Source organism: Blennius ocellaris, assembly GCF_963422515.1.
Source record: "Blennius ocellaris genome assembly, chromosome: 17".
NCBI classification, from domain to species: domain Eukaryota; kingdom Metazoa; phylum Chordata; class Actinopteri; order Blenniiformes; family Blenniidae; genus Blennius; species Blennius ocellaris.
In genome coordinates, this window is record NC_137666.1 from 3408385 (window position 1) to 3433293 (window position 24909).

At 42.3% G+C, this 24909-nt stretch overlaps 1 protein-coding gene across 1 annotated transcript in view; it reads left to right on the top strand.

The window, feature by feature from the left end:
* The window catches only part of LOC308142243 (protein phosphatase 1 regulatory subunit 37), a gene marked incomplete at both ends in the record, with an annotated part of 56272 nt that extends 31866 nt beyond the window's left edge, over nt 1-24406 (top strand). The window contains 1 exon segment of the mRNA XM_080512591.1: nt 24278-24406. Within this exon segment, the coding sequence (XP_080368717.1) occupies nt 24278-24406 (129 nt within the window).
* Nucleotides 24407-24909: the final 503 nt, after the last annotated feature.

Sequence of the window (24909 nt, forward strand, 5' to 3'; positions counted from 1 at the left end):
AACGCGTGCGTCCTAGCTGCTCTCAGACAGCGGTGATAACGCTGCGTGTCCCTCAATGTCACGTTAGCAACGTGTAACTGTTGGAAAGTTGCCGCCTCGTGTGTGTCAATAGGACGGAACTTCAGAGGCGTGTTGCGGGGTCTTTTAGAGAGGGCCCGCTTTTTTTTTTTTTGATTCAGATTACTACAGCTTTAAGAAGAAAACCAGGAAACCCATACATCCAGAGGAAAGTATCTTGATCGAATCCCTATTGGTGAAGGAATGGTATACACCGGATAGGTTGAGAGTCCAACACAAGGCAAAGACATTCAATATTCACAATTTTGTGTCAACAATTAACCTAAAATGTGGAGCAATTATTATTCTATAAAGTCTAAACATATCTTAATGGATTCATGAGTTAAATTGTTTTGTTCTAATGGTAGACCATCATTGACTGTAAAACAGCTCTGTTTTTTGTTTTTGTTGCTCATGAGAACGATCTTCTGGTCTCTGATGGATATTTGTTCAATTACATCAGACTGGAAGGTTTCACGAAGAAATTGTGAACCTTTGAGTATTTACTAGTCCACAGCTCCACAAAATGTCCAGAATTAAAGACCATTTAGTACTGTGCCCATATTTTTCCAAAAGTGGGTAAACCTGGGCAAATAATTCGAAAGACGCAATACTTAATTAAAAAAAAAGAAAAAAAAAGAAGATGAAGCGAAGAGTAAAAGCTAAAAAACCTTGAGGGACTAAAAGGATAACTGGCTTTCTTTTACATAAAAGTATAAGAAAGAAAGAGCACGGTGACCATAACATATCTGGGGGGAAAAAAAAACCCAAAAAATTACCCAGCATTCATTTTTGTGAGTCGCATGCATTGGACATAACATCTCAACATGAGAGCATCATTCCCACAGTGGAGTGCGGTGAAGAGAGCGTCACGGTTCATTTTATTGCTTCAAGGCTGTTAATGAATCCAGAGTTCACTTCCTTTTTCCAGCAGGACTGTAAATGTTTAATGGTCGTGTTCAATAAAGACATGAAATATTAGAATTGCTTGTGTTGCATTAGGTTAAGCACATTGTGATCATCCATACTTGCAACTTAATTAAAGATCATATCACATTTTATGACCAAAGACGAACTATGAGCCTCTATTGAGCCTCTATGTACCGATCATGTGCAGCACAAGTCTGGAACATCCAGTCCCTTTGCTCCCCTAAAAATACTGTACAGGCATTTGTTGCTTATAGACTGGACTATTGCATGTCTTTATTATCTGGGGGTTCCAAAAATTAGGGGATCCAAAATGCTGCAGTGAGAGTACTGAAGGGCAGGAGAGGTCATATTTCTCCCACACAAGCGTCTTTTATTGGTTCCTTGCCAAGTTGAAAACGTACCTGCTCACAGACAAAGCCCTTAATGAACACGCTTTAGCATAGCCTCCAGGCCTCAACGTGACATATCATCCCGATAGAACTGTTTGCCCGTGCTTATGTCGGGTGCCTCGTGTATATTTTAAAATCCGACGCCATATCTGTTTAAGATTTGGCTTAAAACTTTACTTTTAATTAAAGCTGATAGTTAAAGGGGCCATGTCATCCAGCTTGTTAACACGTTCACGTGGGTCTCGTTGGTCCAAACATGTTGCACTCAAAGTTTATTGCCCCCAAATCCATCTTTTCCTTGATTTTCCTCCATTTTAATATTGGATCATAGGAGCTGCATTCAGAATCTGCTGTGTCTATGTGAGCTGGACTGGCTCCGCCCACACATTCCCATCTTGGGAAGAGGAGGAATTATTTCCTCTCGTGGTGCCATGTGCCAGAGCAGAGCTGCCTGATTGTGGGAGGAGTCAAAGGGAGGGCCGACCTTGATTGGGATTGGCTGAACTCCAGATGAGACCATATAGGGTTTGAGTTCTGATTGGCTGGTTGGAGCAACACACTTTTTAAAAAACTGCCAAACAAGCCAGGGAGAGAGAAGACGGACTTTCTTCACTTCTGAGGCGTCATTCCAGGTGATGATTGCTAATGCTAATGTCTGAAAACCATTAGAAGGTGATTTTTTTTTAATACTATGCCCCCTTTAAAGTTGACCAATGTGATTGAACCAGCCATTACCTATGATGACACCAGGCATAAGTAAGTGAGTCATGATGCACTGAGCTCAGCTCTCCTCTCTTCCCTCCACAGCTGTGTTTCTGTTCATCTCTGTCCACTGTCCTTTCAACCCAACCAATCAAAGCAGATCTTTCACTCCGGCTCAGTCACAGTCCCTTCTTTTTAAATGGGGGAAATTATTGCTTCGTCGCCATTGAATTGCTCATGTTGTCCTGATTTTATCGTCCTTCTGGTGTGGTGGAGAAGATGGATGATTGGATGTTGCTGCAGAAGACTATTCTCAGATTAATTTGTCACAACTCTCTGTGGACAATTGGTATTATACCCTTATGGGAAGAAAGATGTTTGATGTATCTGATAGCAAATACATTTCCATTTTATAAACACCACATTCTCAAGTCGGGTTTATTTCAGTGAAGTGATATTTCAAAAGAAAAATATATTATTACTTGCATGAGATACCTCCAGGTGTTGGTGTGAAGGGTGGCATGATGATATTCCAAGAGAAGCCAGGATGGAGGAGAGGGGTTCTTTGAGGTTGTTCTCCTATTGTTTGCTTCCTGACTGCTGCCACTGGGGAAAGCATCATGAGTTTTAGTGGACATAAATGACGGATCCTTCTCGTCCCTGTCTCATTTCTGGCAACCGGTCAAGTTTCTGGGCTTGAGCCTCCTTCCACCTCGCTTTCAAATAGTCTCATGGGAGCCCCCGGATGCATCAGTCCCAACTTTGAGTGTGCGCTGTCCTGGAACACTGACATTAGGCCATCTCAGTCCAGCCATTTTATGTCTCACTGATTCTCAGTTGACTTTTAAATTACTTGCAGATGGATAGATAAAACCACATCCTGACACGATACCTACATTGCATCATTTTAAATCTATATGTATATCTAAACATATACAGAAACAAAATATACAGAATCACACAAACAAACGATTGAGAAACAAACTTAAAACTGCCTTACTCTGACTACAATATCATTTACTGCTCATAAACACCAAGGAAATGTTAAATTGGCTTTAATTCACTGGCTGACTTTTGATCACGCTGCTGGGAATGAGAGCGGTGTGCAGGTGACATCCGAGACAAAATGCATGCGCTCGTGCGGGTCTATGGAGAGATTGCCGTGGGCGATGTACTGCACTGGGGGTTCCATTTGAGCACGGAGTCTTATTTTAGGAAAAGCACGAGACAAAGAGGTCTCTGGGTATGTTTATGGGCACCCCTCCTGTCACGGTCAGTCCCAGTAGGGTGGCTAGGTGACAGGACGGCCTGACCATGCATGTAGTCGGCACTCAGGTTTCGGCTCGCATCATGATGACACCACCGCTCGGGGGAATAGAGTACGTAAGGCAGACAACAGCAACCAGGCAGAACAAACCTCCCAGCAACGCCTCAGAGGGCAGCAGAAAAGGGGCTCAGAGTTGCTGGAGGGACCCGGGTTCACGCTGTTACCAAGATCAGTCAGCCACCTACTGGTACCGCGCGACACTTTGCAGCACTCACGGCTTGAAGAGATGACTGTTGTTAACTATTTACCTTAGTGAATGACCAGAGAATATCTCATATTGACCCCAAAAAGAAGTACGATTCACTCTTTCACAGTAGCATGTATAGCCAAAGGTTTTAAACCATCCGTCCCCATCCAGACGACCAAGTTTTTCAGTAGACGGCTTTCACCAACAGAAACCATTTGGCTCAGGAAATGAAAAATCGATCTATTTAACAAGATAGTTGAGCAGCTAGAGTCATGAACAGAACACTATGACAGGTGTTTTTTTTTTTTATAACAAATATGGACAAAACCTATTATCTCTACTCTATAATACAGTTGTGAAGATTTTGCCTCTTTGAAAACTAAATTAATGCACAAGGAAATGTTAACAGGTCACTGCTATCTACTGCTATGCACTTCGGGTGTACAAATCCTGTACCTGACATAGTTTGAGAACGCCTAACAAAGTAGCACCAGCAATCTTTTCCTTGGGCATTGCACTGGTTTTGTTGGGTTCTGTCCATGATGCACCGTCCAGTCATCAGTTTTTAAAGGAGTTATGCACAAGCGCGTTGTCCGAGAGGCTGTAATACAATTGGCATGAGTTGGCCTTTTGTCAGACTTGCCAAAATTGTGCACATTTTTACCCAGTTGTAGCACAGCGACTTGGAAAAACTTGCCCTAATCAACGTCGCCCGTGGAACTGTGCCACTGTGGCCACACGGTCAAAGGCGATCTCGTTCACCTGCGCGAGGCCCTGATGTTTCGGCTGACCTCCCGATGTCTCCGAAAAGGGACGAAACCGGATGAGTTTCTCCGACAGATGAAGGAGGGGGTCTGGAGTTGCTGGGGGGGTAGAGTGGGCGGTGGGGTTTGGGGGTGGGGCGGTGGCGGTGGTGGTGGGGGGGCAATCCCCTGTCTCTCTGCAAACACAAAAACAACTGCAGCAACACACTCCTCGCTGCACTCCTGATGTATTTTCAGGCAAAAACAGGCATATTTGCCAGCTGTGTAATTTACTGCGGCTCTCATTTGCATATTAAAGCCTTAATTAGCCCCTCTGAGCGTGTGTGTGTGTGTGTGTGTACATGTGTGTGTGCGCTTGTCTGTTTGTGTGTGAGTTTGGGGTTGGGGGTTGGGGGTGTCGTGTAATCATTTCGATGTGCAGTTGGGGAAAGGGGGCGGTCGGGGGTGTGATGGGGTGAGGAGTGTCACCATTTTGAATTGATCTGAACAGGGGCCCGGTGGGGAACGGAGTCACAACAGGCGCCTGGTTCCCGCAAAGTGGCTGCTTCTGATACAGGGTGAGGCGCGGCTCCTCCACGAATAATGTTTGACATGAATCCCAGTCTTTTTTTTTTCCATCACACCGTTTTACTTTCCTTAGTTTATTTTCTTACCTCCTCCGAGTGTGGAGATGATGGAAAGCTGTCAAGAAGGGAGGGTGGAATGAGAAAACACTACTCTTGAAAGTGATAATTGTTACACTCGCACTGCTTTTGCAAATTTCACGTTATCACAAAGTCTTCATTTAAATCGTCCAGAAACACAATTGAAGTAACTTTCATGGTGTTTTATGCTTGTTTTAAACATCACTGTTTTCACAATGGAGAAACTTTTCAATCCCTGAAAGAACCTTAAGGGAAGAATTATTCTTCAGTTCTAAGAACCTCCAGGAACAGCCAAGAGATGGAGTGAAGCGTTTGGTTCATCATATCATCCACATTTTAAAAATGAGGAGGAAGCTTGTAAAACTGTTCAAATAACTAAATGACAAAACAGCCCAGGAATTACATAACCTGAAGCCCTTGAAACCATCCATGACTAATAGAGTCTGCTTTGGACTTCAGGTCGTCGTCATCATCATGGTTCATCAGAAACTGTCTTGAAAGCAACTGGAAAGAACTTTATCAGCCCTGACTGACCTGGTAGACGCTGGAATCTCTGCAACATCTCTGGAGGAGAATTCGTCACCGATTAGAAGACAATACGGTTTAAGTAACAGCCAGGAAAACAACTTGTGGTTGAATGACTTGTGTTAAACCAGAACAACTAGTTTTAGACAAAGAAAACTGACAAAATGCAACTTATCCGCCAACTGAAATGAGGTTCCTTGGTCTCGTTCTTGGCGGCACAGCTCCCATACCAAAGATTCACTCATTCACTTATATAATTTCACATTTATGCAATCATTCATCTCGCTATCTTCTATACTGCCTTATTCAGCTCAACGTTCAGGGCATCAGATTCAATACTGGCTAAACTGGCGGAACTATTCTAACAGAGAGACTTCTCCCAGCTGGTCAATCGGAATGGTAAGAAACTTTTAGATGAAGCGAGTTCTGCAAGAAGACCAGTTGCTTTTATGTTTTCCTCGATCTGACAATACATTACTGTTTTTGATCAGCTATGAAAACTCTTTCCAAGCTCATGTAGGGTTTGTCTCTTGTACACTGTTGAAAATGTGTGTTTTCACATAAAGAATATAGTTTTTTTTCTTGATGGAGTCGTGCCTATCCTGAGCCTTTTGAGTGAAAATTCTGCCCTTTGATAAATGTTTTTCAGCTTTGTCTCTTGAGTAGACAAAATTCTCTCCATGTTTTTTTGAATACAACTCACTTTGTTCTGACAAGCGTCATTCTGGATATGTTGCTTCATTTACCAGCAGACATGACAACCACCCGTAATCTCTTTAATTTGTGAAGGATGCAAGATAGGAACCGTATTTTGAAGTCAGTACAAACTCGCCCTTTAAAGAGAGAAAAGGAATCAACGTATGTTATGAAGTTTGTCTTGAAGTCAAAACAGTCCAGGTATAACTTATCAAAACTTCACTTCTTTGGCAGTTGTGCGAACACACCGGTCTTTTCAATTCAACATTTCTGAAGATTCCACAAGGTCATTTTATGCAAAGAAATCTTTTTTTTTTTTTTTAACAGTGGTCATAGCCCAGTAAATCCACATTCCCTATTCAGACATACAAGACGCCCATTCAAACAACTTGGCATAATGACCAAAACATTGGAAGTTCTGCAATTGATATGGACCTTTTCTGCATAAGAGGGGGCATATGTATATAAGCCTCGCATAAGTGGGGGTATCGGATCGCATCGTCTTTCAACGGGCATGTCCTGAAGCGCCACGCTCAAACAGTCACCCATCAGCAGCTGGCAGCCTCTCATCTGACTACCATGAAGCCCCATGCGTGTCTATCTCTCTCGCTCCCTTCATCCACAAGCCACATCCCTTTCACTTTTGAATGGCGGGCTGACTGCAGAAATTGCCCCTGTCCACCATGCGCGCTGAATATTTAACTATGAATATGAAATATCTTGGCAAGACTTCAACCACCTTCAAAAGCGAGAGCCGCTCCAACTCCCAGCATACACTCACCCTCCAAAGTATCCCCTCCTTTTATTTTTTTTTCTTCCTTTCTCTCTTTGCCCTCATGAATCGATCATTCCATCCCTGTATGGAGGGATGTCAAGGAGGAGAAAGTGGCGAACGAGCTTCTCCGGTTGGGCACCGGAGTCGGCAGCTTGAAGGCGAGACTCCAAAATCTGAGGCTCGGTGGGTGATAAGGTGAGACTCCTTCAACACGGCGCAGGTTTTTGGTGGAAAGAGGAGACTGACGGAGTGAGGGGGGGGGGGGGGGGTAAAAAAACACAACGGCTGAAGAGTTCCGCTTTGGCTGCTTGCCTCCTTTTGGCTTTTCGCTCCTTCAAAGAGCGGAAATCCTCCATCCTCACTGCCAGACAAAGTTTCACCTCTCCTTCACCTTAATCCTTGCGCCGAGGACAGCAGTGCCGATGGCGGATCAATACCGGCCTGCAGCTGCGGCGGCACTTAACATCTCCTGTCCCACTTGACCAGTGGGGAAGCAATTTGTTTATGGAGATTTAATTGAGTTAACGTTTAAAAGCGGGGCACTCACTGGATTTGAAAACTCCTCCTTATTAGCTCATTGGTTTTGTGTTTTGACCAACCGCCCGCCCGCCCCCTCCCTCGGCTTCTTATGGAAATAAAAGGCTATAACCGAGTTTAAAGAAGTTGAAGCACGTTCAAGGCCACGGTCAGCCGCGCTACGTGTGGCCCGGGTCGGCAATCCTCACTTAGTGGATCTTTAGGAAGGGACAATGCTTGTTATTGACATCAGCTCAGCTGTGACTTTCAGAAGTCTCAAACCAGTCATGAATTTTTCATTCAATCAAGTCACTGCACCTTCGTCAGTTTCCACATAATTATTTCCACCGGAAGACTTTTGTTTATGCCCACCGCTTACAGGAAGTCATATAGGCCTAACATTACATGGGATTCAATTATTTGGGACCCAAAAAAATGTCAGAAGACCAACAGGGAGTTAAAACACAGTCGCTGAAATTGGAAAATTGTATTCGAATGATTGTAAAGATGCAAAAACAAGCCATGTGCTTCACACGGTTTTCCAGGAATGGTCAAGAAATGTAGGAAATATTAATTTCTATTTGTCTTTTTATTTAAGGAGTCAAAAGCCTTTTTTGAAATTAAAATGGCATCAAAATCTGTAGCGTGCACAACATGAATCTCATCAATTCAGAAAGTTTTGTGACGTTACAGAAGGTCCCAACCATCTGCTGCAGTTTCGATAAGCCATGAGCTGCTGCCGTATTCAAGTCAAAGTGCGGTCAGTATATCTACTGAATCAAAAATACATTCCCGTTTGTTGTCGGCAAATCACCTCCCGTCCAACATCTCGACGTTTCCTCCACTCCGTTAACAGTATCATGCTCCACTGCCCCATTGTCACTGCTCTCCATCCGCGGCGGCCCCGACCACCAAAGTCTGGCGTGGGCGCCATGGTGGGGAGGTAATTGGATTTGTCGTCACCTCCACTGGCTGGCAGGTCTGGCCTGTCTCCTCAGCTTAGTGATGAAGATGTCACGGTGACAGGGACCCAGGGAGAGGATCAGCTGGCGTCCTGGACGCCACTAATAAAGCCGTGGTCGTGCCATGGCCGCGGTGCCACGGCTGCAACCAGCTGTTACCTCTGCCACCTCTCCTCCGGTGCCAATTCCCATTCCACAGCTTGGGGAGTTGGGGGTGAGGGGAAGAGGGGTTAACATGGTGAATGAAGAGTGGGCAGCTTTATTAAAACAGATGCCAGCCCCCCCCCCTTTGTTTCCGTTGGAGAGGTCAGAGAAACCGTCCCCCAAACACTCCTCTGTGGTTGTGGGCAATGCTGGCACTCGACGCCAGTGTCATGGCATCCTGGATGATGCGCTATGTTGCTGGGCGTCTTATTAAAACCAAAACAGAAGGCCCGTCAAAGTTTGTACTTTAGGCTTGATTGCAGTTGCCCCCTGGTTCACCTCATCAAGGGTCAGTGAGTCATGTGTTCAGCATTACGAAAATAGTAGTTCACTAATTAATGCGAGAAATTCTGAGGTCTTTATGTAAAGTGATGGAGGGAAATGTAGACTTTTTTTATTTTTGGTGGAGGGGCTTCATGGTTTATTTTGTCCTAAAGTCTGAGCTGACCAGAGTCACACACAGTGTGCCGAAGCAAATTATCACACATAATTAGAGCATTTCCTGTTTTTGAACACAACCATTAAACATGTTTATAGTTGCTTGTAAATCCAAGTAAATTCTTGGATTTGATGATGAACATTAATGGATATCCTTTGGCAGGAATAACGTGAACCGAGCTGCTGACAAGACCTGCACAACAGACCTTGAGACATTAGTCTTTCAAGATCTTCCCTCTGGGATTAATGAAGTATTTCCGCTCTCTATTTCTGGTGATCGTTGGGCCACAGAAGATATCCAGTCTTCACTGCAGACTCTTTTAAAAGCCGCCTTCTGTTATTTCACTTCTCTTTAGTGTCGTTTTCGGATTGTAGTTGACTTCGTAAACAAGGTGCCCGTGACCCAGCGAGTCCTTCGAGCCTTTAAGTCGTCTCTCCGGGCTTCTTCTTTACCCCACCGAGCATTCAGTGTGGCTCCATCGGAGTGAAGTTGGCCGGGTGCGCACTTCTTGGACGAGTAGCCACATCATCAAACGGCCTCCGTCTGTGCGCAGATTGTCTAATTACGGACTGGCGAATATCTAAGGTCTCCGAGATTACTCTCTAGCTCCTTTCAGCCTTATATTAATTCCTAATTGAAAGTGTTCAGAGGTCTCCATTATGCTAATTAGCTGGTGCTTCTCGTCAACAGAAAGTTGACTGCATGACTCAAAGCAGCTCTATATCTGGCAAACAGTTGAAAGTATAAGTACGAGTTTAGCGCCGATATGATGTTCCATGAACGAAGCTTGAAGCTCAGTTGTCGTTCCACCGTGTTCAGGGATTCCAATAGGAGAATGTGCCTGATATTTCTGAAATACCACGTTCAGTACTCAGAGTACAGTCCAACACAAACATTGGACATCTCATGCAGTGGCAGGCGGCTCCGGTTCAGGCATATTGGCACCTTCAAAGAAGGAAGCCGAGAAACTGTCAACATCAACATCATCCAATTAAGAAAGTCTAATCACTCGCAGCCAAAACAACCACTTTCCACCTGTGTCGATATCCTCTTTCTTTGTAGAGGTTGGAGGGAACTTGTAAAAGCATGAAGATCAATTAAACAGAGCTGGCATGGGAAAGCATGGCCGGGGGTCTCTGCGGTGGTCTCTTCAGATAATCAGCAGCCCAGGGGCGCTCCATAATCTCATGGAGGAGTGTTAGCTTTCACACACCACCGCTAAAGAGAGGGATTAGAAGTCACACCGCCCGATAAATACAGGGCGGGGATGGAGGGAGCAGGGGGAAGAGAGTGAGCCGTAGGTGGATGGCTGCTCTGGCAGGTGTAGCAGAGCGCAGATCGGCGGTGGCCTTTTAACAAACTGAAGTACTACTTTCACTCCGTGTGTCCATACAACCCCCCCTCTGAAAAAAAAAATGGTGGCGCTCCTCTTACACTTCTCTCGCCAACTTTTCAGCTCTTATGTGTTTCGATAGAAACGCTACTGAAACTCACAGACCAGCATGCCTTGTGAAGAACGAGGGTATTTTGGTTTAATTCCGGTTTAGTCTTGGATCATCAGTCCATCTGAAAGTAGGAGCAGCTGTTTTGGGTGAAAATCGCAATTCTTAGGCCAAGAAACCACACAACTCAATCACAAACTTTAACAACAGATCATTAAGATTCTAATTTGTTTCAGCCGTTCGAAGCCGCGAGCACATCTTCCGCTTGAAAATGCTGCTTGATGTTCAGAGCATTATTTAATAAAGTCTGTAAACTTTGACACGTTTAGGCGACTTTGAACATCAGATTTGTTTGGAGGGTTTTTTTTTCTTTCTTCATGTTTGCACCAGAATTCAGTGTTTTCTTTCGTTCGCCGTCTCCTCAACCTTCGCGGGTGTCGGGACTATTGATCGATGCTTTTCAGTCGTCATCGCTGCAGGACAGTCCTCCTCTCAATTCTGCGTCGCTCAAACTACCGTGAACAATACTTTTGGCTCTTAAAGATATACCCTATTATGGTCAAATACGACAGTTTTTTTTAAAAACTTTTATATTCTGTTTCATAAACTGAAATATTTCAGGGCTTTTTTTGTTATATTCTGTTCAACATCCTCCTATAATATTTTAAATATTCATATATTTTCCCTTTCTGTTATACTGGAGACCATAATGATCACAGTCTTCAACTTTTTAAATTGATTTTCTGAGTTTATCGACTAAAGAATGAACTTTTAAATTATAATATGGGTTTTTCCTAACTGCATACGTGTGTGTTGCTCCATGCCACTGTACAATCCAGCTCACTTTTTCTCTTGCACTGGTGAATGGGAATAAAAGAGCTTCCTTTGTTAAGAGGGCAGCGGAATAGCAAAGGGTTTTCAAACTCTGCCATTAAAAATAGAATAAAAACTGGACAAAAAAACACGTAGGAGCATGTGTTATAAAATGTGTGTGTTTGAATTAAATGAACCCAGAAAGTAATTTAAGAAAAAAAAAAACCCAGAGGAGTCTTTAATATTAGTGAGGCAATCAAGTGATTCAATCAGTTTTTCCTATTTTTTTAGGTAATTAAAATCACTTTTCCACAATATTTAGCTGGATATTAAACTGTTAAAAGCACAATTGTTATTTTATTTGCACCAAGATAGCAGGGTGCAAATAAAAACGGTTTTGGTTTTTTTTTTGCTATTGTTGCTCAAATATGGAATTAATTCATCACTTCCTCCAAACTCTGCCAGGAAACTATTACATCAGCCGCAGGTGTCTCTTTAAAACCTCGGAAACTTCCTCCAGTGTTTTCCCCCCAACTTCCACGGTGTTTCCATACGTAGACTTGCTATTTTCAGCGTGTTCGTGCATCCCCAGTCATGTAAAAAGAAAAAAAAGAAAAAGCAGTGTGTGGAGACGAAATTAAAAAAAAAAAAAAAAAAGAGGGGGAGAGAGAGAGAGAGAGAGGTTGATGGTGTGAAGCTTACACACTGAACCCGAGCGTGTCTCCGCCTCGGCGCCGCAGCGTCAGGGGGAGGGAGCTGCAGTATAGTTGTGAAGCTTCACAGCACAAACAGAGGATTCATATCAGCAGTGATCAATGTAATTTTCACTTGTCATAAGACATAAAGGAGTCGACCGTGTCGACGAATCTCGCACAGGCTGGAATACTTTGCAGCCGGGCGATCAAGGTTTTTTTTGTTGTTTTTTTTTAATTCAGCCATGTCTGATTTGAAGCTTCTAAAACGTGCAGTGCACGAGTGAGTGAAATAAGTGAAAAGAGTAATTTAGGGACGTCTTATAGGACTCGAGGAGTAGCCACACTGAGAAAAGTGTGCAGACTTTAAATATAGCGTTTCCTCTCGTCCGCGCGGTGCCGGGGAATCCAGACGACGGTGGAGGTTGTTTTTGAAACACCTCTTTCCCGGTTTGAAATAAATAAATAAGTAAAATCAGTGCAATTATCAAATCACAACAATCATCTTCTAATTGCCAAAATAAATGGCAGAAACCATCCCAGCGTGCATCATGAAAAGCTGCGGTGAAGCTGGACCACGGTGCAAGCGTGTGTTAAAACTGTGCCGAGCACAGCACATTTGTTTATAATTGTTTTAATTATTTCTGGGGGGTTTTTGTGTGTGTGTGTGTTTCTTTACTGTGACACGTCGGTTGTGTATTATTCAAGTTTCAGGCCAAAATGGTCGACAAAATGAGAAAATATTCATATAATAAAAGTCAAACTTAGAATATAAATCTGGCATGTAATCTAAATGTTTTGCATTCATGTCTTTTTTTCCCCCCCCTTTTGGAAATCACCCAGCTGGGTCAAACTGCATTTATATCTCCCTTCTTCTTTCTCTCTTCTTTTTTTTTGTGTGCGTGTGTGTCATTGTCAAAACTTCACAGTCGAACCTCTTAAATACAACAACATCGCTTTGTTTCTCACTGAGGAACATGAAAACATATTCTCGCATCTCTATCCCACACACACACACAGATTTGCAGCTATTCGATATACAACAGTGACATCTTCAGGCGGAGCGGTGGGATCCCGCAGACCGAGCCGGAGACAGGCGAGGGGGAGAGAGGGGAACAATGGGGAAAGCGTCTTAAAGCGTCTGTCTGCGTGCAATTACTGCCATTTATAGGAGGAGGAGAGGGGGGGGGGAAGGCGCCTGTGAATTATCCTCAAAGAGCATTCATTAACATTTACTCCACCTTTGTTTCCTTTTATTCCACCGGAATACCAGAGACGTACAGTGAGAGCAGTTTCCTGACGTAGGAGAACAGCTGACTGACTTAAAGCTGGGAAGTGGGTGAGGGTTTTTGTTTTTTGTTTTTTTTGTTTTTGTACCTAAAAAGGTGGAGGTTTTCTTGTCCGGGTCTCCGCTTGGAGGCAAGTGGCGAGTAAAGTTTGGCAAGGGGATCCGATTTAAGTCGTTTTTGAAGCAGGCATCAGGGCTGTGTGCGTGTTGGTTTTGTGTAACATACTTTGTTATGAAGTTATCTAAATACATGTATAGAGATTTCATGGTGTTTGTGTGTGTGTGTGTTTGTGTTCAGGGTGAAGAAGCAAATCTATTTGTGTGTCTCTGTTACAGGTGAAATGTCTCTAAATGTTTGTCAATTTTTAAACAATTCCTTCTTTAATTGTGTTTTTTTTTGGTGACATTTTCATTCATTGTTTAATTTATTTTGATCAGAACATTTATCCAATTACATTAACAGTTACATTAACTCGTGTGTAGTCTATATACAGTATAAGGTCTTCTGATTATTTGTTGTGCAAATGTGTTTAGTTACGACACACACACACACACACACACACACACACACACACACACACACACACACACACACACACACACACACACACACACACACACACACACACACACACATAAAAAAAAGAGCTGCAGCTCAGATCTGCCTCCTTGTGTCATATTTGAACCATGTCTGGTTTCCTGCACGTCATCAGAAACACAAACAACTTCACCTGGAGTTAATCGCACACACACTCGAATTCACAAATTATTTAAACCCTAAACCTGAAGTATACACATAGAAAAGATCCAGATAAGGAAATATGACAATGCATGCACCATGCGGGATTAAACAGTTGCTTCCTGTGTCGTGTTTAAAGAAATTATGCTGCGTGACAGTAACACAAATAATGCTGCATGTCCTTTGCTAAGCATCTATTACCTTCAGGTATCTTGATCGACATACATTTCAAAAGTAAAGCGCATGCATCTAACAAGTGAAAATGCCAGTATGTATGTTTTTATTAATACACAGAAATGGCCATTCTCAATTGAATTTATTACACTGACATCTTATTATGGTGTTTAATTGTAACAAATTTATTATAAATTCAGTGTGTGTGGTCATAAAGATGCATCTTTTCATGTTACATTCTTTAAACATAAAAAAAATTCTTTAGAACTCAATTCAACATAATATTTTCCCAGCATGTTATTACTGAAACGTCTTCATAATGTCTCTTGTTTTGCAGTGGAAAATAGAAACGAACATCAAGTTCAACCAATTCCTCAACTCACAACCAGATCATAAATAAATATATTCATAAATTGTACATTTTCATTTATTGTCTTTGAAAGGAAAAGTTATGAGGCTCTTTTTGAAAAAAAACAAAACTTATTTAAACGTTTTTCTGAATGACATTCATTAGTTATTACTGAAGAATTAAGTTTAAAATATAATAAAATAAATGTTATTTTGACCTTCTACCCTCTTTTTACAATGACACACGTTTCTCCTCATAACTAAATAAAACGGTAAAAGCTGCCTCGCAAAACTTTTCTTTTCATCAAGACTACCTTTGTATTTAATGTGCATAAACAGTGCAGTTATCTGCAAAAATATTAATAATCATCATAATATCTCAGTTTTAAACTCAGACGAGGGTCAAATCTTTTTGGAAACGGTAAGAATTGTGTGTGTGTGTGTGTGTGTGTGTGTGTGTGTGTGTGTGTGTGTGTGTGTGTGTGTGTGTGTGTGTGTGTGTACGTTGCACGTTGCAAAGAAACGCTGAGCTCGGGAGGAAATTCTTAACTTAGCACACGCACACCAAATTTAAAGCAGTGGCGTTGTTGATCAGCCTCAACAATATGACTTTAAAAAAAAAAAATAAAATAGAAAAAAAGACACAATACGCCACTCGCATAATACTTGAAACTGGCATGTGAGATGTCATTTACATATATTAGCATATAAAGTAATTGGCACAGATGCCAAGGAAGCAGCCGCAAACAGATTAATTGTCATCGAGCAGTCGTGGTGACATAGTTAAAAATGAGCTCCTTTTAAGGCACCAATTATCAGAGAATTTCCAAAGTAACCTTTTTTCATAAGCGATCCCCCCCCTTTACACACACACACACATGCCCCTGGACGCAAACACAGTTCCTCACATACACACACACACACACACACCAAAGCACAGACGCATATTATGCATAGTATCAGCATCCTAAATGTATAAATATTGTAAATAGCTGTCTGTCGTCTTTCAAGTTGCGCCTTTGAAATGAGCCCGCGCCGCATCCCCCGTTTGCGGAAAAAGAAAAAAAAAAAAAAAAAAACGAGCACACGTGTCCTTTTGTTTGGCTCCCAGACGAGAACAAACGACGAGGTTCTCGTGCGCGCGCTTCATCGCGGCAGAGGATCCGTAATGAATTTTCACAGATCGAAATAAGAATGTCTCTGCTGGGGCCTCCATATGCTCTTCCTCCGCTTCTGTTTTCACATCTTTAATGCTCCGGCTGAGGCGGCACAGGTATTGTTGCGCTCTGTGTGCGTGTGTGTGTGTGAGTCTGAACACTGCGTCTTCACAGATTTTGGCATGGAGCGCACTGAAACGCACCTTTGTGACCTTACTGACCTCCCCGGTTTACTTTTCTCTGTCTCTCTGTGTTTCAGGTGCGTTTCCCTCTCAGTCCAATACACTGAAGCCCCCCCACCCCCCCGCCCCCCCTTCCCTGCTAATAATAACCCGCTCAGTGCCTCCATTTGTGAGGTTGTCTCTCCAAATGCGGCGCTAACAAATGAGCATGTTTAAGCCCCCACCTGCACCTCGGAGAGCTTTAAACGCCTGTTCCCAGCAGCCACCGTGCAGCCATCTTAACGAATGTTGAAATGGCAGAGAGAGAGAGAGAGGGAGAGAGGGATGGTGGAACAGAGGTACAGTTAAAAAGAAAAAAAAAAGAAGAAAGGCCTGATGCACGTTTCTGTGTGTATTTGCGTCATCACTGTTTTCACAATCCAGTCTTACTGGAAAGTTATTCATCATTTATTATTTACATTTTCTAGTTTCTACAATCGATCAGATTAAATCACATTATTATTATGATTAGTGGAGGCAGGATATCAGAAACATTGTTTGATACAATACAGCCAACACTGCTGCAAACACCCCCCCCCCCCAAAAAAAACATTAGAAATCTCTGATTTCTAATAGTGGACTCGGAGCTGATTTTGCAATTGTATCAGGTATACATAAAACATAGTATGTGAATTTAAAGATTGATCTTTGGGTGGATGGAGACTCGTAGAGTGTGCAGTTGTAAAAAAAAAAAAATTAAATCTGTGGATTTTATACATCAAAATCGGAAGTTGTTAAGACAATTTAATTACAAGGAAAATGTCAATAAAGTGGATTTTAAAGGGGCATTGCGTAGAATGTCACTCGCGCTTCTGCTGCACACTGGGCGGCTTGTTTGATCTACTTTGTCCAGAACTTACTGCCCCTCCCGCCACCAGATCTACTCCTGCTTCTTGCAGCTGCTCGGGTGTCCAACATCGCAAACCCAACTTGCGAACTTGCACGGAAGTTGTGAGGAAAAGTTGTCATTGATGAAGTTCACATTTAGGAAAATCTGTCATTTCTCCTTTTGGATTGGAGTGAGAATAAGTTCAGGTTTTGGGGGTAAAGTCAGGGTGCGCGCGAATCAAGTGCCAGTTTATGAAAAAATAAAAATAAATCTATCAATTTTCATAAGTTCAGGTGATCATAGTTGAGAAGTGATAACACCACTTAGGCGCTTTTGATTTTGCTACCTCTGTGGGGTCCAACACTTTAAAAGGTGACGCCACCTATGTTGTGCAATTTAAATTTGAACCGAGGTTAAAATTAGAGCCGTGCGTGCGCATTGTGTTCCGTTTGCAGAGCGGCACTGAAATCGTTCGATTACACAGAGCTCGAGTGCCTTCGCATTTCTACACACACACACACACACATTGTGTGTGTGTGTGTGTGTGTGCGTGCGTGCATGCGTTGGTGCTTTGCGAGCGCTCCCATGTGTGTTTATACTCCTTAATGACTTTCTAATTCAGGGCCAGCAGGAACCTGCCTTTATCTCTATTAGTTTTAGTAGCCGGGCAAACAAAGAGAGTCTGTGGCCGTGGCACTGAGCCAGAGGAAGACTCAGCCGTAAAAGCACTTGTCCATCTGTGTCTCTTCCTCCTCCTCCTCCTCCTCCTCCCCCACTTCTATCCGTCCTCTTTGGGTGTGAAGTGCTCTCCTCCTCTATTTTCGGTAAGAGATAATAAAACAGCGTTTTGTGTCCTCGCTCAGCTTACTCAAGTCCAGTTTTCCCACTGAGCAAAAAAAAACACGTCTAAAAGGCGTCAAAGTCTATAAATCCAGAAGACGTCCTCAGAGGGGCCAGAATGAAAGTTTTTTTGGGGGGGTTTTCTTTAACACGTCTTTTTTGGCCGTTGTATCCTCCTCTTGTCTGGACGTCAATGAAAACACGTTGAAATAGATTGAGGACAGGTTATTAGTCTATCACAGGACACACACACACCGCATCACCGATTACAATCACATGCATGTTTTCGGAACGTGGGAGGAAACCAGAGGAAAGCCACGCACACACACACACAAGTAAACCACAAATGACATTCAAAGTGAGGTCAAAGAGTTTCTCCGTGGAGACTGAAAAAGTTCAATGCCGTGCGTCCAGAACTATGAATGGCCATAACTCAAGACATTGTGTATTAAACTTCACATGCTGCCCCCTCTTCCCCGTCATGTTTTGTCAGTTGTCCACAGCTGTATGTGTGAGTCTTGCATTTATACTTTAAATAAAATCCCATATATGACGTATTGTGTTGAGATTAGGGGAAATACATACAGGACACATGTAGGCCATATCAATACACTCTATAAAATGATTATTAGAATGAAAAATAAAGCTTCCTATTGGGGGGGGGGGGAAATGCTAATATACTATTTATAGAAGGTTGCATGTGAACATTTTTAGATATTGTATACTTAAAAACATTAGAAATAGTAGTTCAAGCAAAAATAATTATACATTAAGAGGACTGGGTGTCTTTGAAAGAGGTATTGTGGGAACCAATGTTAAAAACATTATGGAGTGGACTTAGCGGCGAATTAAAACTGTAAATGTCTCTCTGTTGTGCTTAAAAAAAGCAACAACATTGAAATGTAAAATAATTAATCGCTACAATGAAAATGACTGAAATCAAACTGAATCAAAGTTTTAGTTTTTTCCTCTTCTTTTGTTTTGCTTCTGTTTTGGGGTTTTTTCTCTTGTATCATTGGTGTCCTGGGAAACTTTTTGGATTTTAAAGGGAAAAGCAAAAATAAGCCTTGGCTTCAGCTTTTACCCATTTCGGCTACAGAAATTGTAAAAAACTTTGTGTTTGTGAACTTTTAATTACAATAAATTGAATGCACAGCCAGTGTAGCCATGAATATGTGCCCCTATATCGCATAATTATATAAAAGTTTTGGTTAAATACAACCCCAGTGAACTATGTGTCCTCTTCACTTAAAGGAGAAATGAAATTACATCAAGTAAACAATCTATTTATAGCTTTAGAACTTATAGTAAAGTAACACGGTTTTAAAGTTCCAAAATATGTGATGTTCCCTAGAAAATAAAAAAAATTAAAAAGCTGCATCGTGACATCAAATGAAAGTGCCCAGACACTTTCTTCCTCATCCTTGTGCTGTAAAATCAATCCGTAAGGTCATTCTGAACTGCCAGTGTGGTAAAGTCCAATTATCGTAAACTCCAATGACGGAAATGTAAATAAAAAAAAAAAAGTTTCAGCCGTAAAACATCCTGCCAAACAGCTGGTCAATATCAAACACTGCTGGAACCAAACCAGAAATGTTCTGACCGAGTTCCACGTTGATGAATGGCAGCAAAATAATTTGTTGAGACAGCATTTTTTTTTATTTTATTTTTTTTTGCCCCCTAACCGGCTGGTTCAGGTTTGATATTTTGTATCTAAGACAAACAAGAAATTACACATCACAAGTGGCTGTGTGTGTGTGTGTGTGTGTGTGTGTGTGTGTGTGTGTGTGTGTGTGTGTGTGTGTGTGTGTGTGTGTGTGTGTGTGTGTGTGTGTGTGTGTGTGTGTGTGTGTGTGTGTGTGTGTGTGTGTGTGTGTGTCAGACAGTATGTTCACAGATGCCCACCAGCCCGCCGCCAGGGTGAAAGTGTGTTTCCCCGGCCCCCCCTGACCCCTCCGGCTTCGGGGTACAGCAGTGCTGGCTTCCGTCTCTCGCTCCCAGCAGAAGGCGGGAGCTGTGAACTCTGACCCCCCCCCCATCCACACAAACACACACACACACACGAAGACAAATCCTTTCCACCAGCAGAAGGTTGCGTTTCTGTTCTCCACATGCCCGCCTCTCACCCATCCACCACCACCACCACCACCACCCACCCTCCTCCCTACATCCTTCTCCTCCACCACCTCACCTACCCTGTGTGTTGGCAAAGGCATCTGGGTGTGTGTGTGTGTGCGTGCGTGCATGTGTGTGTGTGTGTGTCAGGCAGGCTGCTGCGTGGTGAGCATGCCCTCTGTCATTCACGCAGTGCAGCCCTGTCCAACTGTCACTTCCTGACAGGCCGATAATCAATCTCTTTATTAACTGCTCTGCTGCAGACCGCCGCCACGGAAGGGGGGGGAGGAGGAGGAAGGGGGGGGGGGTGTGGAGGGAGGAAGGGAAGAATAAGAGAAGCAGAGGAGTCAGGCAAATGCACAGAACGCTGAGAGTTTCACAGGTTTTCTTTGCTGAGGGAAATGTTTATTTGGGTTTTTTTTGGGAAAAGTGGTTTTTAAAATAATCCTAAAAGCACTTCAGAGTTCAAAAGTTAAATTACAGTTGTAAACATTCTTCATTACTGTCATAACTGACAAATTCGCATATTTTTTTCTCAGTTTTTATTTAAGATGAAGAACTAACAAGCGACACAATTTCCAAATCCACATCAGAGCCTTTGTCTACTTTGATTGTACGAAAACTAATCGACTGCATGTGTTTCCTAAAAGAGTCACAACTACATGCAAAGAAGGATAAATAGGTACTTTTAATGGAGCAAGTACATGATCATTTCCAGATTTTCTTGTTTCTTTACAAATAATCTTGTTAGACAGTACGGGTTAGAGAACACTTGCTGATTTAAAAAAAACAAAAACTGAAAGGAGTGAAATTCAATAAAATGTTGATGTTTTTGATACATTTTACAAACGATATTATTATGACTGACACCAGAAAGTCACACAAACATAAAGAAAAAAGTCCTTATATGTTCTTCAACAGCCCCAGATTGTTGAAAATCAATATTTCCAAAAAGTGCATTACATATCAAAACCATCGATGTTCGCACCAATGACTTGTATTGAATGGCGAACTATGTGGAAAATTAACAAATTGGAGCGAGTTTTTCTCTTCATACTGACTACAGAGACATCAGGCTTCTATTTTGACACACCAAACAGGAACACCATGGCAGGACGACAAAACACACAAAACTCTCTTCACCCCCGGGTGCCAACTTCCAATTATTAAACTAAAATAAACTTGATCAACTAACTACACGAACAAAGCAACAAAAACGCAACACAACACAATCATTACCAACACTAACAAGACCACTGTAACCCCCAAAATAAAGACATTTGAAACACCGATCCGCTCCGTGACGCTGTGATATGCGAAAAATCAAGATGGTAAAACACCATTAAAGAAAGTTAAACAATTATTCAGTGGCAGTATCCAGACTCTCCCAGCAAGATACGTCTCATGACGTGGCATCGCATCCATTGTTTTTGCTGGAACCACAGAAGCGACTCTGGCGGCGGCGCTGTCTGTGGTGCTGAAACGACACCGCGCTGCACCTCTTCCACAAATTGACATGAAAGTCTGAGCTTCCCTTTGCCGACGGTCTGGTAGCTCAGGTTTTTCCTCAAAATAAAGTTGTGAAAATGTCTTTATCATCTCTAGCGTGGTCATCCTGCCGTAGCAGCGCAGTGCCAATCCACTAATGCACTGTGAATGTACGTATAGCATTTAGCGTAGCACGGTCACGCCCAAAGGCGCCGTAGCGATCTGCCTTTTTTTTTACGTAAATGAGTTTCATACTGGAGAACTGACTCGTGCATGTTGCTCATCCAGACACTGGATATGCCTTGGGGAGGCACTGCCCAAGTTCAAACTGTCGTACAGCTTTTACTTCTCAATCTATGAAAACTGTTTGGAAAACCGAGGACTAATTGGTGAAAGTCCACACTGTCGAAGGATATGTGCACATTTTAGGCATTTTTGAAGCAGGGTGAAGAGAAACTGAGGCTTGATGTGCATTATAGGAAAAAAAAGTAACTTTTAACACACACACACACACACACACATATATATATATATATATAATTTCAGACATTTTTCAGACTTCAGACATACAAAAAAATGACAAAAAGTAATCGTCTTCCTAATGAGGTAGACATGAATCCAAACATGATTGCAGCACAATGACTCAGAAATCACAACATAAATAAGTACAATCTGTCACTTCACTTCTTATTTTTGTAGTTTATAGCTTCTTATGATAAATGAGACAAAATTCAGTATGATTTATTTTTGTATTTTTTTTTAAGAAAACATTTAGGGTTTTTTTGTTGTTTTTTTAAACTGCTAATTCCACATAAACCTGCTCAGAAATAACCATTATAATGTCTCGGCACGGTCAAGGTAAACATATCATTCAGTTGTATTCGGCCACGTATCTAAAAGTTAAATTGTGAAGCGATTCTGCAAATTGTCCTCGTGGGTACGTAATCGCTTCCACCACGTTTTTCAACAGAATCAACTGTTCGTCCGGTGAGTCGTTGAGAATTGAGCCAAAGCGAAACAAGAAAACTGGAACAAACTTTCCCCCTAAACTCCTTGGGAGACTTCAGAATCTGGCGAGCTCGATTCCCCCGTCTTGGAAAGTCGAGTTGACGAGGGCTTTGGTTGGTTACCGAGGCCTCGATTGCGTCGTCTTGTCGCGACGGCGTCAATTCCTGGAAGCCTGCGCTCTTTCGATCTGAAAATTCTTTGGTTCCGTTGGAAGAAGAAAAAAGAAAAGTGAATATTTGATTTCGTAACCCACAGTAACGTTCATCCGTCCATCTGTACGATCGGGGATCTCGGCCGACTTTGGGCACAAACCCAAGACACGTGACTGGTCCGTCATTGACGAGCGCGATTCCCTGCATGCATTTTCTGTAAGCCGGCCTAATTAAAGACAAACATGGCGATCGCAATGTATGAGGAGCGACCATCTGATCTGATCTGCATATGAACGTTCTTATTGTCATCTTTACCCACAATCTCAACGTATTCATGTCATCATGCTCGGGTTTCCAGGGGATGGATGTTAATTCCGGCTACAAACAAACTGTCACACTTTACATGTATGGCCAGTTTAGGCTCCCAGTTTTACACGGCACCGTGAAAACAAGTGAGAACTTTGATTCTCCAAGTCATCGACTCAGGAATGTACATTGATCTTGTGATCTATTTCTGTATTAAAGAAAGAAAAAAAGACAAAGCAGCGGGTGACGACGGGATGGAGTGGGCGGGGTTTATCATATTGCCTTTGCTGCTGTTGCTTCTCGAGACGCTGGGCTTTCCTGACAGCATCACACCCGTCCTCACACAGCGATAATTTATGAGGTGGGAAAAAGTGCTTTGGCGATTGTGACGATCAGCAGCCAGACAGGAACGCTGCTCCGTGCGTTAATTCCATTTATTTATTTTTCACCTCAGGGTTTTATTTTATTTATTACAATTTTGACGTAACTTCTCTAAGTTTTCCACATTTATATTTTAGAGAGTTTCCCCAAGAACTCATGTCGGTAACATAGCTATATCCATCAGATGCAACGGGGGGGAAACATTTCAAATCATGTATCATATCTGAATTGCTCTCGATAGGTAGGTAAAATCAAATTCTGTAAAAAAAACAACCCACAAAAGTAGCATCTGACTTTTACTTAAAAAGAAACTGAAAACAGAAACCAAAATAAACATCTCAGTATAAGTAGAACTGGATACCTGCCGTGCCATAGAAATAGAGAGTTGATGAAAGCATGGATGTTTGACAATAGCAGCATTAGAATTCCACTTTTGTTTATGATATTCAAGTGGAAGGATCAATAATCACCTGGAATTTTAATCCAAGATCCGGTTTAATTGAAACTTTGGTAATGTCTGCCTCAAATGTAGCTGCTTCAGGCTAAAATACTATTTAATTTGTAATAATATAGTACCAAACAATGCCAATATATGTCATATGATGGTATAATGAGCATGTGAAGGTTTACTGATCACATTACTTTTTACCATTAAGGGGTAATATATATATATATATATATATTTATTTATTTATTTTTTTTATGGGATGAAATTTGGGGAAAGTGTCACTTTACTTTGATGTGGGGGTTTTTGATGAGGCAACATTTGCATGTTTTCAAGCTAAAATGGCAAATCTTTGTGGTTTTCGTGTTTGTTTTCACGGTGCGCTAATTTAACATTGCTTTTCCAATAAAGTGAACATTTTGAGAGGATGAATGTTTACCATGAATTGTTCTCTGCACGTAAACACGGGTGGTTTAACTCATATGAACAGCGCCCACTTGTGGCCCCGCATGAAAACTACATTGTTTTCAGCGTTTCTGCCATTGTTGTGAAAACGTTGCCATCTGAACAAAAAAAACCCATTTCTCAAACAAAGATGCTTTTTCACCTGAAATGTCTGAAACTGGGCATTGATCATCCGTCATCGGACTGAACTACCCTCATCTGTTGGTGTAAATCGGTCTGTCGCTAAATCGGTCTGTGCTCTTGTGTCTGACCAACAGGACGAGTTTTTAAAGGAGATTCAAACGAGGCTGCAGACGGAGATCGCCGAGCGCTGCCTTGCCAATACAAGTCGTTCTGACCTCACTCCGGGAAACGCCGAGAACACGAGCGACAAGGACCATCAATGAGCGGAAACTGTGTAGTCAGCGCGCACACACACACACACACACACACACACACACACACACACACACACACACACACACACACACACACACACACACACACACACACACACACACACACACACACACACACACACACACACACACACACACACACACACACACACACACACACACACACACACACACACACACACACACCCTTCACTTGACCCCAACCAGTATCCACCACTCATCTAATCTCAACCATAAATAACCCCAACGTTTAAAAACAAGTATTTATGTAACAGCTGAATGTTTTTAGTTTCGACAACTTGCTTTGTATCCCCACAAGGACGACATCGCTTCATAATGTGAGTGAACAGATTTAGGTTCCTACAACAGCCATAAATACACACACACGTGCGCACACACACACACAAAAAAAAAATGGCTCCCTTGTACAAACACGTGAAACCAGGCATGGATTCAGTCACAGACACGCCGGTGTCCCAGTATCCCCCAGT